This window comes from Nerophis ophidion, linkage group LG19, assembly GCF_033978795.1.
Source record: "Nerophis ophidion isolate RoL-2023_Sa linkage group LG19, RoL_Noph_v1.0, whole genome shotgun sequence".
Classification (NCBI taxonomy): Eukaryota; Metazoa; Chordata; class Actinopteri; order Syngnathiformes; family Syngnathidae; genus Nerophis; species Nerophis ophidion.
In genome coordinates this window covers 42,630,942-42,643,343 of record NC_084629.1, presented here as the reverse complement: position 1 = coordinate 42,643,343, position 12,402 = coordinate 42,630,942, and the positions used below count along the sequence as shown (strand labels likewise).

At 41.8% G+C, this 12,402-nt stretch overlaps 1 protein-coding gene across 2 annotated transcripts in view; it reads left to right on the top strand.

Moving 5' to 3' along the window:
- The window catches only part of LOC133538422 (dynein, cytoplasmic 1, intermediate chain 2a-like), a 49,870-nt gene that overhangs the window by 28,076 nt on the left and 9,392 nt on the right, over window positions 1–12,402 (top strand). For both annotated transcript variants that reach the window (XM_061880044.1, XM_061880042.1), the window contains 7 exons: window positions 995–1,157; window positions 1,238–1,337; window positions 3,004–3,129; window positions 5,771–5,917; window positions 7,340–7,453; window positions 9,018–9,151; window positions 11,725–11,869. In XM_061880044.1, coding sequence (XP_061736028.1) covers window positions 995–1,157; window positions 1,238–1,337; window positions 3,004–3,129; window positions 5,771–5,917; window positions 7,340–7,453; window positions 9,018–9,151; window positions 11,725–11,869 — 929 coding nt within the window. The remainder of the gene's footprint in view (window positions 1–994; window positions 1,158–1,237; window positions 1,338–3,003; window positions 3,130–5,770; window positions 5,918–7,339; window positions 7,454–9,017; window positions 9,152–11,724; window positions 11,870–12,402) is intronic.

Below are 12,402 nucleotides of genomic sequence, written 5' to 3'. Positions count from 1 at the left end.
AAGATATGAGCATTTTTTTAAATGTCTTGCGTTATGATTCAATATATGTCAATAAAGGCTTCCAGGTTAGTTCCCATTCATTCATATTTGTAGAGTTTGTAGAAATCTTATTTTTTCAAGAGTCATTCCCTTCATAAGTTCATTTAAGCAGTTCCTGAAGTTGGGTGCAGGTCAGCTTTTCTACGCTGAGAATGAGTCTTTTGGCCAGAACCGTCCCGAGAAGCAACACAGCTGTAATATATTTTGTGTTTCTGAAGACCACCCAAACAAAATGATATCCCTGTCAGGGACAAGTTTTCTCTGATGTACCCCCCGAGTAAAAGATGATGATGCTGGACCAGAATAGTTGAATAATTGGACGTTCCCAAAACAAATGAGACAGTGATCCTTCAGCTGATTGACATTTATCACAAAGTGGAGATGTATCAGGATAACATTTGTGAAATAAGACTTTGGAGTAATGGAAATTGAATGACTTTAAAGTGCCTGAGCCTATGTCTGCTATTCATTGAGCAATTGTGATATTGAGAGAGTGTCCCTTCCCATTGCTGTTTGGGTATTGTTGTTCTTACTTCCTGTTCCCAGGCTCTTTTAACACCGTCTGCTGATGTCATGGGCATAATGAAGCAGCTGGCAAATTTGGCGATAAACTTTTTACTTGTAGGTGATACATTTACTGGGCCCCGCCTCGTGGCGAGCCACCAGAGTTCCTCTTCTACTTGAACGGGTTTGTGCTGAAAACAAAGTTTCATTGTTCTTGTGCAATGACAATAAAGACCAATCCATCTATCTGATTTAGTCATTCTAAGAGAGGGTGTTTTTCATTTACCAGCTGAGAATTTGAAATGTTTTCTTCAATAATTTCTTACCTGCAAATAGCAAAACCAACTGGATTGGGACAAATAGCAAGGCAGATTTTAAATACAATTTTATAGATATATCTAAGACTCAAATATTAAGTGATTTCATCTATCGTAGTTCTTTCTGCACACAGTAATCCTCCACGAGTTGACAGAGGAGGAGAAACTCCAGATTCTGCACTCGGACGATTTTGTGAATTTCTTCGACCACAGCACTCGCATCATCGAGAGGGCTTTGTCAGAGCACGTTGACCTTTTCTTTGATTACAGTGGCCGCGACCTGGAGGAAAAAGAGGGGTAATTGTTTGCTAAGAAGATATTGTACACATGGCATTTAAAGATGTGTTTGATGGTTGGGCTGCTCTTTTCTCCGACAGTGAAATCCAGGCCGGAGCAAAACTTTCACTCAACAGACAATTCACAGACGAGCGCTGGTCCAAGTATCGTATTGTCACCTGCCTCGACTGGTCCCCTCAGGTTGGAATTTGTATCCCTCTTTGTCACGATTCAACCCACATTTACTGTAGTATATCCATACTTGCCAACCTGGAGACCTCTGATTTCAGGAGGTGGGGGGTTGGGTGGGGGTTTGGGGGTGCGTGGTCGGGGCGGGGGCGTGGTTAAGAGGGGAGGAGTATATTTACAGCTAGAATTCACCAAGTCAAGTATTTTATTTATTTATATATATATATATATATATATATATATATATATATATATATAAGAAATACTTGACTTTCAGTGAACTCTAGCTATATATATATATCTATATATATATAAATTTATTATACATACACTTAACACTCATCTACTCATTGAGTTAAGAGTTGAATTGTCCATCCTTGTTCTACTCTCTGTCGCTATTTTTCTAACCATGCTGAACATGCTGTATCTTCCTCGTTCTTCCGCTTCGTCTCCTTGTTTTGTGCGCAGTTGGCACTGCACTCTCTAAAACCCGTAGATGTTATTGTCACATATGCATGTACAGTAGATGGCAGTATTGTCCTGTTTAAGAGTGTCACAACATTGCTGTTTACGGCAGACAAACTGCTTTACGGTAGACAAAAACGGACTGCTGTTGTTGTGTGTTGTTACCGCGCTGGGAGGACGTTAATGAAACTGCCTAACAATAAAACCACATAAGAAACCAAGAACTCGCCCTCGATCATTCTACAGTTATAATGTCTTTGGGCAGACATGCTGTTTATATTGTGGGAAAGCGGACGTGAAAACAGGCTGTCGACACGTCACTCAGGTCCGCATGGAGCTGGAGGGGGCGTGGCCTCCAGCTCCGCCTGAATTTCGGGAGAAAAATTTGTCCCGGGAGGTTTTCGGGAGGGGCGCTGAATTCCGGGAGTCTCCTGGAAAATCCGGGAGGGTTGGCAAGTATGAATATATCTCAGTAAAACATCATTGAAAAATGTTGCTCTATGTTAAATGTACCTTCACACTGTACGCATAACTTGTATACCCAGATGGAAAGTTGTGTAGCCCTGCAGTGATTCATTAATGTCTATATAGTATACTGTACATTTCTTCCTTTGCCTAAATACATATCACTCAGTGTGCAGCTAATTGACTGTTGGAGCAACTTAACTTCGGCCAGCTATATAATGTTTTCTGATGACATAGCCAGAGTTTGACAGCATTTACTTCAGCCACAAGTCCCTCAGGAAATTAAAGTTATGTCCCTCCCAAATTGTCACTCAGTCAGACACCGTAATGATTTGTTTCCTTTGGCGTCCAAAGTTATTTCATGCATGATTCTGCAATGACTTGTGACACTGATTGAATGGCAGATTTTTGTACACAGCATTTAGCTGCCCAGTGGGAAATCCATACCCTTCTTGTTTGTAATTGGGCATTCCAACTCTATGTTTTGCATTCATTATTCAAAGCAACACAAATCTTTATCTTATTTAAGTCAGAGAATGATTTTTTTTATGAAGTTCTCAGGTTCTGTTAAGAGGCTGCAGTTTCCTTTAGGTTCCAATTTATAAGAGGAAATAAAAACAAGCCATACATCTTAAGGAAATGATTACTCTTGAAGGGACTCGGCAGCACCACGGAGCCAAACCTAAAAGCTCTAATCCAAACTCCCAACACCCACAAACCCAACTAACTAATTTAATTCTCTCCCTAGTATCCCGAACTGCTGGTTGCTTCCTACAACAACAATGTGGACGTGCCTCACGACCCAGACGGTGTGGCTTTGGTGTGGAACATGAAGTACAAGAAGGCCACACCGGAGTATGTCTTTCACTGTCAGGTACGGAAAACATTTCGTCTCTCCCACTCATCCTCCCGTGTGACTTCCTTCACAACAAATAGATAGCGATACTGACTTGCCCGCCCCCCCACTTCCACCCCCCACCTTAATTCCCAGTGTTGTGGCGTCCACCTCCACCACTTTTGTGTGCACACATGCTCCCAGAGCACGGAAAAGGACCTTGAATGCCATCAGAGAATTGCAGCAGAGTTGAAGTGTGTGTGGTAGTTTGTAGTGTTCAGCAGCAGCAGCGCTGTCCAACTTTATTATGCTGTCTGCCTCCAGGCGACTCTAGCAAGACGACTTGAGTGCAACCACATGTTGATGCCCAAAGAGCGGATGTAGTCGCCTGGCTCCACTGCACAGAAGTGTGAACACAAATGTCTCGTTGCATTTGGAATGATCTTCCTCATGTGCATAGTTTTTCTTTTTAACCCTTTTACGTCCCCAAAATCAACGCGGAACATTCTGATCTCACTAATCCGACTAAATGTTTTCTTCAGCACAACTTGTTTGGGCTCCGTGTGCCAATATGCGCTTCCTTTTTAACCTCTGAGCTATTACTTGTATTATTATGATCAGTGGCTGTAGGTGCCTAAGTTAATTTACATTTTATGGAAGGTGCTTTGTTTTGACTTAGACTTAGACTTCCTTTTTATTGTCATTCAAATTTGAATTTTACAGCACAGATAAGAACGAAATTTCGTTACATAAGCTCACTGTAGTGCCGGATAAAAAAAAAAATAAGGTGCATATATAATTAAATATATACAAATAATATATACATATGTATATAAAATAAATAAATATATATAAATATAATAAATAGATTACTGTACGGATAAATATATTGCACTTTTTCACATGGGTCAACGTTATGGATGTATGTTGTATTGTCTTTTTTATTCCAGCGAGTTAATCCATTTCCACAATTGTACCACGTTGTACCGATCCGTTGTGGTGAAGAAGGAGCTGAGCCGGAAGGCAAAGCTCTCAATTTACCGGTCGATCTACGTTCCCATCCTCACCTATGGTCATGAGCTTTGGGTCATGACCGAGAGGATAAGATCACGGGTACAAGCGGCCAAAATGAGTTTCCTCCGCCGGGTGGCGGGTCTCTCCCTTAGAGATAGGGTGAGAAGCTCTGCCATCCGGGAGGAACTCAAAGTAAAGCCGCTGCTCCTCCACATGGAGAGGAGCCAGATGAGGTGGTTCGGGCATCTGGTCAGGATGCCACCCGAACGCCTCCCTAGGGAGGTGTTTAGGGCACGTCCAACCGGTAGGAGGCCACGGAGAAGACCCAGGACACGTTGGGAAGACTATGTCTCCCGGCTGGCCTGGGAACGCCTCGGGATCCCCCGGAAGAGCTAGATGAAGTGGCTGGGGAAAGGGAAGTCTGGGTTTCCCTGCTTAGGCTGTTGCCCCCGTGACCCGACCTCGGATAAGCGGAAGAAGATGGATGGATGGATGGAGTTAATCCATTTTGGGGGGAGTTGAGGGGATAATTTAATTATGATGCCTTCAAGAGTCTTACGACCTGTTACAGAACCTGGAGGTTCTGCTTCGGAGGCTGCGGAACCTCTTTTTAGAGTACAGCAGTGAAAACAGTCCTTGGTGGGGGTAGGAGGAGTCTTTGCAGATTTTCTGAGCCCAGGGTCAGGCAGCGGCTTTTTGTGATCTCCTGGATAGGAGGAAGAGGAGTCCTGATGATCTTTTCCGCCGTCCTCACTACTCTCTGGAGAGACTTCCAGTCTGAGGCATTCCAGGCTCCAGTCCAGACAGAGATGCTGTTGGTCAGCAGGCTCTCTATAGTGACTCTGTAGAATGTGGTGAGAATGGGGGGAGGGAGCTGTGCTCTTTTCATCCGACGCAAAAAGTGCATGCGCTGCTGAGCTCTTTTTACAAGAGCTCCGGTGTGTAGGGACTAGGTTTTATTGTCAGTTGTCTGCACCAGTCCATAGTGGATCTAACATAATAGTGTGAGAGTCCAGTCCATAGTGGATCTAACATAATATTGTGAGAGTCCAGTCCATAGTAGATCTAACATAATAGTGAGAGTCCAGTCCATAGTGGATCTAACATAATATTCTGAGAGTCCAGTCCATAGTGGATCTAACATAATAGTGAGAGTCCAGTCCATAGTGGATCTAACATAATAGTGAGAGTCCAGTCCATAGTGGATCTAACATAATAGTGAGAGTCCAGTACATAGTGGATCTAACATAATAGTGTGAGAGTCCAGTCCATAGTGGATCTAACATAATAGTGTGAGAGTCCAGTCCATAGTGGATCTAACATATTAGTGTGAGAGTCTTTAGGACGATGGTGGATTAGTTGGCTGTCATACTCAATAAAAAAGCACAAAGATGAGTCAGCGACGTGGGATTCTGTGTGTGGATATTTGATTGTACAGAAAAAGCGGGCAAACAGACTAGTTTGTTACGTGCAATAATTGGCCGTACAACAATCGAGACAACGTATGAAAACTCAGTCAAATTTTGGCTAACATTTGTGTTGAAAACGGACGAAAAAGTGGGGTGAAGGAGGTACTACTGTATTACTACTATTAACTTGTGTTGTGACAATATGAACACTGCTGTCATAATCATTACTAATTAGCACCTTCTCTTTTCTTTGACAGTCAGCCGTTATGTCTGCTGCATTCGCCAAGTTCCACCCAAACGTTGTGGTTGGGGGGACATACTCAGGCCAAATTGTCCTGTGGGACAACAGGAGTAATAAAAGGACCCCTGTCCAGAGGACTCCCCTGTCTGCAGCGGCACATACGGTACCTTTAAAAAAATATATACGTATATACAGTTGTGGTCAAAAGTTTACATACATGTGGAGAGAACATCCAATCATTTATACAACTGTTATTTTTTGTCAAGTTTCCTTCTCTTATGAATTTATTATGGCTCCACTGAAAATGTGCTGGGTCAAAAGTATACATACAGCAATGTTAATATTTGTTTACATGTCCCTTGGAAAGTTTCACTGCAATAAGGCACTTTTGGTAGCCATCCACAAGCTTCTGCTTCAATTTTTGACCACTCCTCTTGACAAAATTGGTGCAGTTAAGCTAAATGTGTTGGTTTTCTGACATGGACTTGTTTCTTCAGCATTGTCTACACGTTTAAGTCAGGACTTTGGGAAGGCCATTCTAAAACCTTCATTCTAGCCTGATTTAGCCATTCCTTTACCACTTTTGAGGTGTGTTTGGAATCATTGTCCTGTTGGAACACCCAACTGTGCCCAAGACCCAAACTTCGGGCTGATGATTTTAGGTTGTCCTGAAGAATTTGGAGCTAATCCTCCTTTTTAGGATGGTGTTCCTAGGATTAAAGGCCTCGCCTTTTCTCCTCCAAATATATCGCTGGGTATTGTGGCCAAACCGCTCATTTTTTTTTCATCTGACCATAGAACTTTCCTCCATAAGGTATTATCTTTCTCCATGTGATGTCAGATTAAACACAAATGGAGCTGTTTGGCCACAATACCCAGCAATATGTTTAGAGGAGAAACGGTGAGGCCTTTGATTCCAGAAATACCATTCCTACCATCAAGCATGGAGGTGGTAGTATTATGCTCTGTACCTATTTTGCTGCCAATGGTACTGGTGCTTTAAATGGGACAATGAAAAAGGAGGATTACCTCCAAATTCTTCAGGACAAACTAAAATAATCAGCCCAGAGGTTGGGTCTTGGGCGCAGTTGGGTTTTCCAACAGAACAATGTCCCCAAACACACCTCAAAAGTGGTAAAGGAATGGCTAAATCAGAAAACCAACACATTTAGCTGAACTGCACCAATTTTGTCAAGAGGAGTGGTCAAAAATTGAAGCAGAAGCTTGTGGATGGCTACCAAAAGCGCCTTATTGCAGTGAAACTTGCCAAGGGACATGTAAGCAAATATTAACATTGCTGTACGTATACTTTTGACCCAGCAGATTTTCAGTAGAGCCATAATAAATTCATAAAAGAAGCAAACTTCATGAATGTTTTTTGTGACCAAGAGGTATGTGCTCCAATCACTACATCACAATAAAATCAGTTGTAGAAATAATTGGAAACTCAAGACAGCCATGACATTATGTTCTTTACAAGTGTATGTAAACGTTTGATTGTATATATGTGTGTGTTTATACGTACGGTATACACGTCTGCGTGTGTTGGCCTTCCTTGCATTCTCCTGCTGTGCTGTCTCTGCAGCATCCAGTCTACTGCGTCAATGTGGTTGGAACCCAGAATGCCAACAACCTGATCAGCATCTCCACTGATGGCAAGATGTGCTCCTGGAGCCTGGACATGCTCTCTCAGCCACAGGTACTGACTAAATATGCACAGTGGAATATGTACTCTTAGGAAAGCATAAAACCTTAAAGGGGAACTGCACTTTTTTTGTAATTTTGCCTCTTGTTCACAATCATGAGAAACAAGACAAAAGTTGTTGTTTTTTCGCACTCTAACATATAAAATCGGCTCGTACTTGGTAGCTAGCAGTGCATCTAATGAGAGCAATTAATTCTACCTCTAAATCACTTTAAAAATGTATTCAAAAGCCGTCAACAATATTTCATTTAAGTTTGGTAACCTATATAGTAACCAAACTGTAGCAATATTGTTGTTATAAAAGTGACCACTGAGGAACTATTTTTTCTAGTGTACTAACACATCGGTGTGCTACATTTTTAGCCATAAAAGCTAACCACGGCGAGAGATAAGGTAGCTTTTAAGTCAGCACGAAACGTGTTTTAGTTTGTAATGCACAACACAATGCGATAAAACGCCAATCTGAAAACATGGACAATTATATTACAGTATTAGCCCACATTTCATGTTTTGTTTTGTACACAGCCAGCTCAGCAGCATATGCGCTGCAGTGTACGGCGATGTGCTGCATGTGTCATCATCAATAGTGTAGCGATTCACTCCATGGACGTCTGGCCACGGACGTTTCCAGTTAATTTGGGCACTCCATTAATTTTGCATAGCTTGGCTCAAAAGTTGTAGATTTGCAGTGTGACCATGTCGCACTCTTCTTTAAGCAGTGGTGCATCCTTCGTATGTTTAGTTTAAAAAAGATAAGGCTCCCACCTCCAAAGAAATGTACCTGGGGATAGGTTGATTGGCAACACTAAATGGTCCCTAGTGTGTGAATGTTGTCTGTCTATCTGTGTTGGCCCTGTGATGAGGTGGCGACTTGTCCAGGATGTACGCCGCCTTCTGCCCAAATGCAGCTGAGATAGGCTCCAGCACCCCCTGCGATACTGAAAAGGATAAGCGGTAGAAAATGGATGGATTTTACACCTGGTGCTCAACACAAAATGGACATGAGCACTCTTTTCTTGATCATAAAAAAAATGGTCATTAACAGTTTCTTCTTTTAAAGGGTGGCCATTAATTACTGAGTTGCTTTGCCACCGGATTAAGTCGTTCCCCAGTCATTCCGTGCAAAAATTACAACTACCCTTTTGTGTACTCCTCCTGGGTAACACACCCATCAGGGGTATAAATAAGAAGATTCCACACCTGACATTTTAGAACCAAAGGAGCCTTTTGTACGAAAAGGGAAATGTCTACATCAAGCAGGAAGAGTCCACTTTCCTTGATTCAACCTTTCGCGGCTCACTGTTAACTGAATGACTGAGAGGATGTTTCCAGTGAAATATTATGTCAATTTCAATCCTGTTGACCAAATGCCTTCATTTGGACTCTGATTTGTTTTCTTATTCATCCTCCAAGTTTGAAAGCTTGTCTAGATTTGTCCTTCCATCCATGCTGCCAGGACCCACACATTGTCAAAGTTGAGCTTGTCAGTTGACTACAGAGTGTTATTTGATGGCTTGTGTTTGGCCGAGTGTGTGTTGACAAAAGCCTCCCTTCACAGGACAGCATGGAGCTGGTGTTCAAGCAGTCCAAAGCCGTAGCCGTCACCTCCATGTCCTTCCCTCTTGGAGACGTCAACAATTTTGTGGTGGGCAGCGAGGACGGCTCAGTCTACACGTCGTGTCGCCACGGAAGGTGCGTCCGCCGGGGGCCTGCGGGGGTCGGAAAATGGAACCCCCAAGTGTCAGATAAACAGCACCCACTCAGAGCAGCAGTCGACCTGCTGCTGTCTTGAAGTTGCTTTGTTTTTCTTCTCCTGTCAGTTGACTTTATAGAGCTGCTTCCACATTAATGCAGGCCACATGCAAGGGCAGGACAATCATTTTCCACAATTTGTTTGCAGACGGTTAGAATTGAACCTGCGGCGTTGTTGTCATTATACAGCCCCCTGCCCACGCCGGATGATCCTCCGGCAAGGCAGCGTGTAAATGTGGCTTAACTCCGAGCCCCCGCTGAGGAGCGTATTAGCCTAAGACCGAATTATTTAAATGTCCAAGAGATCGCAGAGAGCCGATCACTTCTCGGATTCACCAAATAATTTGCCAGCTCATTTACAATGGCATGATACTGCCATTGTGGTGTAATAAAGCATAAGCATCACTCATGCTGAGTATTTACCGCTCTGTGTTAATTATCTGAGCTGCAGTTGCCTAACAGCTCTGCAGTGTGTAGTGCAGTCCAATTATTTGGTACTTTGGATGCAGTGTAAGTGCATGTCCAATGCCTTCAATGCAGGGGAACATCTAAAGTCAAATGTCCTTTAGTTCCTACCAGTCCTAGTTTGACTAAATAGCCCAAAATATTGAGGAGGAGTATAAGACTAAAGGTCAAACCTCGCTCATGCAAGTGGTGACGTGAGACTTTAGAATGAAATAAGTTTATTTCAATCAAATAATCAACCCTCAACTATTTTGTGTGAGCAGTTTAACAGTACAGATAATACATATTTAACAATCATACACATTTACAGACAAAAAGAAAAGAAAAAGAATGACGGAAAAAGGAATAGGCTGAAGCCCAAGCTTATATTTGCCTATCTATACCCATCCATCCATCCATTTTCTACTGCTTATTCCCTTTTGGGATCGTGGGGGGCGCTGATGCCTAGCTCAGCTACAATCGGGCGGAAGGCGTCGTACACCCTGGACAAGTCGGCACCTCATCACAGGGCCAACACAGATAGACAGACAACATTCACACACTAGGGACCATTTAGTGTTGCCAATCAACCTATCCCCAGGTGCATGTCTTTGTAGGTGGGAGGGGCCTATCCCCGGATGCATGTCTTTGTAGGTGGGAGAAGCCGGAGTACCCGGAGGGAACCCACACAGTCACGGGGAGAACATACAAACTCCACACAGAAAGATCCCGAGCCTGTGATTGAATCCAAGACTACTCAGGACCTTCATATAGTGATGCAGATGCACTAACCCCTCCACCACCGTGCTGCTCCTATCCTATACCTTCACTGAAAATAAGATTACCTGCAACATCCACGTTAAAAAAATCAATAGGATGAAAGTAATTGTTACTATATTTTATAATTTTCTATTACTTCACCTTTCAAGATTTTCTTAAACCTTAACTAAGAACCACATGTCTTCAACGCATCACTGTGCTTGTTCCACCATTTAACTCCTAAAACTGAAATACATTTGTGTTTTGTATTCCTTTTTACTTTACCTATTTCAAAAATCAATATCCCCGCAAATGATAGTTTTCTCCTCGTAATGGAAAAAGCTAAGAATACAATCTGGAAGGCTGTTGTTCTGTACTCTAAACATCATTTCCATTGCTTTTAAAAACACAATATCTGAACATTTTAACACATTAGAGCTTATAAATAATGAATTGGTATGTTTATAGTAGCACGCTTCGTGTGTTATTCTAATAAATAAATAGTACTTTATTGATTCCTTCAGGAGAGTTCCCTCAGGAAAATATTATCCTTTTTTGAAGTGTAATTATTGGGTCTATGTTTGTTTTATAAACATTTCCCCAAACTTCAACACAATATGTTAAATATGGAAAATACAAGAATAATATAATACATTCAGACATTTCTTATTCAGTTTTACTTTATATAGAATAGCAATGGATTTGGATATTTTTCCCTTTATATATTCAATATGCGGTTTCCAACATCATTTATGATCAAATATTATTCCCAAGAATTTAGTTTCACATGCCCTATCAATTTCCACTTGATTTCATTTTAATGTTGCTTCACAATTTGTCCTTGCACCACTAAACACCATCCATTTAGTTTTCTTCTCAATTAAAGATAACTTATCCATTTTTTGGGCTGAATCAACTAAAACGCTATTATCCTCAACACTTCAAGTCTTCTCCTGAACAATACACACTTGTATCATCTGCACACATAATACATTTATAATTATTAAATGCTGAACAAATATCCTTTAAATAAACGTCAGTGTGTAACACAAGTCGGTTCTAAAAGATGAACTCCACAAGCCCACTTTACTTTTTTATTTTGGATTTTGGATTTCATTTCAACAGAAAATTACTTATTTTTGCACTTGCATGAAAGTTAAGAATTTGTAAATGTTCTTTGAAACATAAAAGCTTCTTATGACACTTTGAACCTGAGACTAAGGTATTTACTTTGTTTTTGGCGTGTAAATGTGAACACACAGAAACGATTGTCTTGTCATGTGTTAGCATTTTCTATCTGGGTTTCACAGCAAGGCGGGCATCAGTGAGATGTTCGAGGGTCACCACGGGCCAATCACAGGCATCGACTGCCACACAGCCGCCGGGCCGCTGGACTTCTCCCACCTGTTCGTCACCTCCTCTTTTGACTGGACGGTCAAACTGTGGAGCACCAAGGTAAGACGCAGCCACTGGCTAGAACAGGGGTAGGGAACCTATGGCTCTAGAGCCAGATGTGGCTCTTTTGATGACTGCATGTGGCTCTCAGATACATCTGAGCTGACAATACTTAACACGATTAGTAATGAATAATTCCGCCAGTAATCGGTGTTAAAAATAACGTTTAACATATAAAACATTCTTATGCATTTTAATCCATCCATCCGTTTTCTCATCTATTCTCTACCGCTTGTCCCTTTTGGGGTCGTGGGGGTTGCTGGAGCCTATCTCAGCTGCATTTGGGCAGAAGGCGGTGTACACCCTGGACAAGTCGCCACCTCATCACAGGGCCAACACAGATAGACAGACAACATTCACACTCACATTCACACACTAGGGCCAATTTAGTGTTGCCAAACAAGTATTTTATTTATTACTGGTTCGCTTCAGAATAAAAATGATATAAAATATAAGAGTTATACTCTAAAAATGTAGGTCTTACTTAAAAAATGCATGCATTTAGTTGTATTCAGTGTTAAAACATATGATAC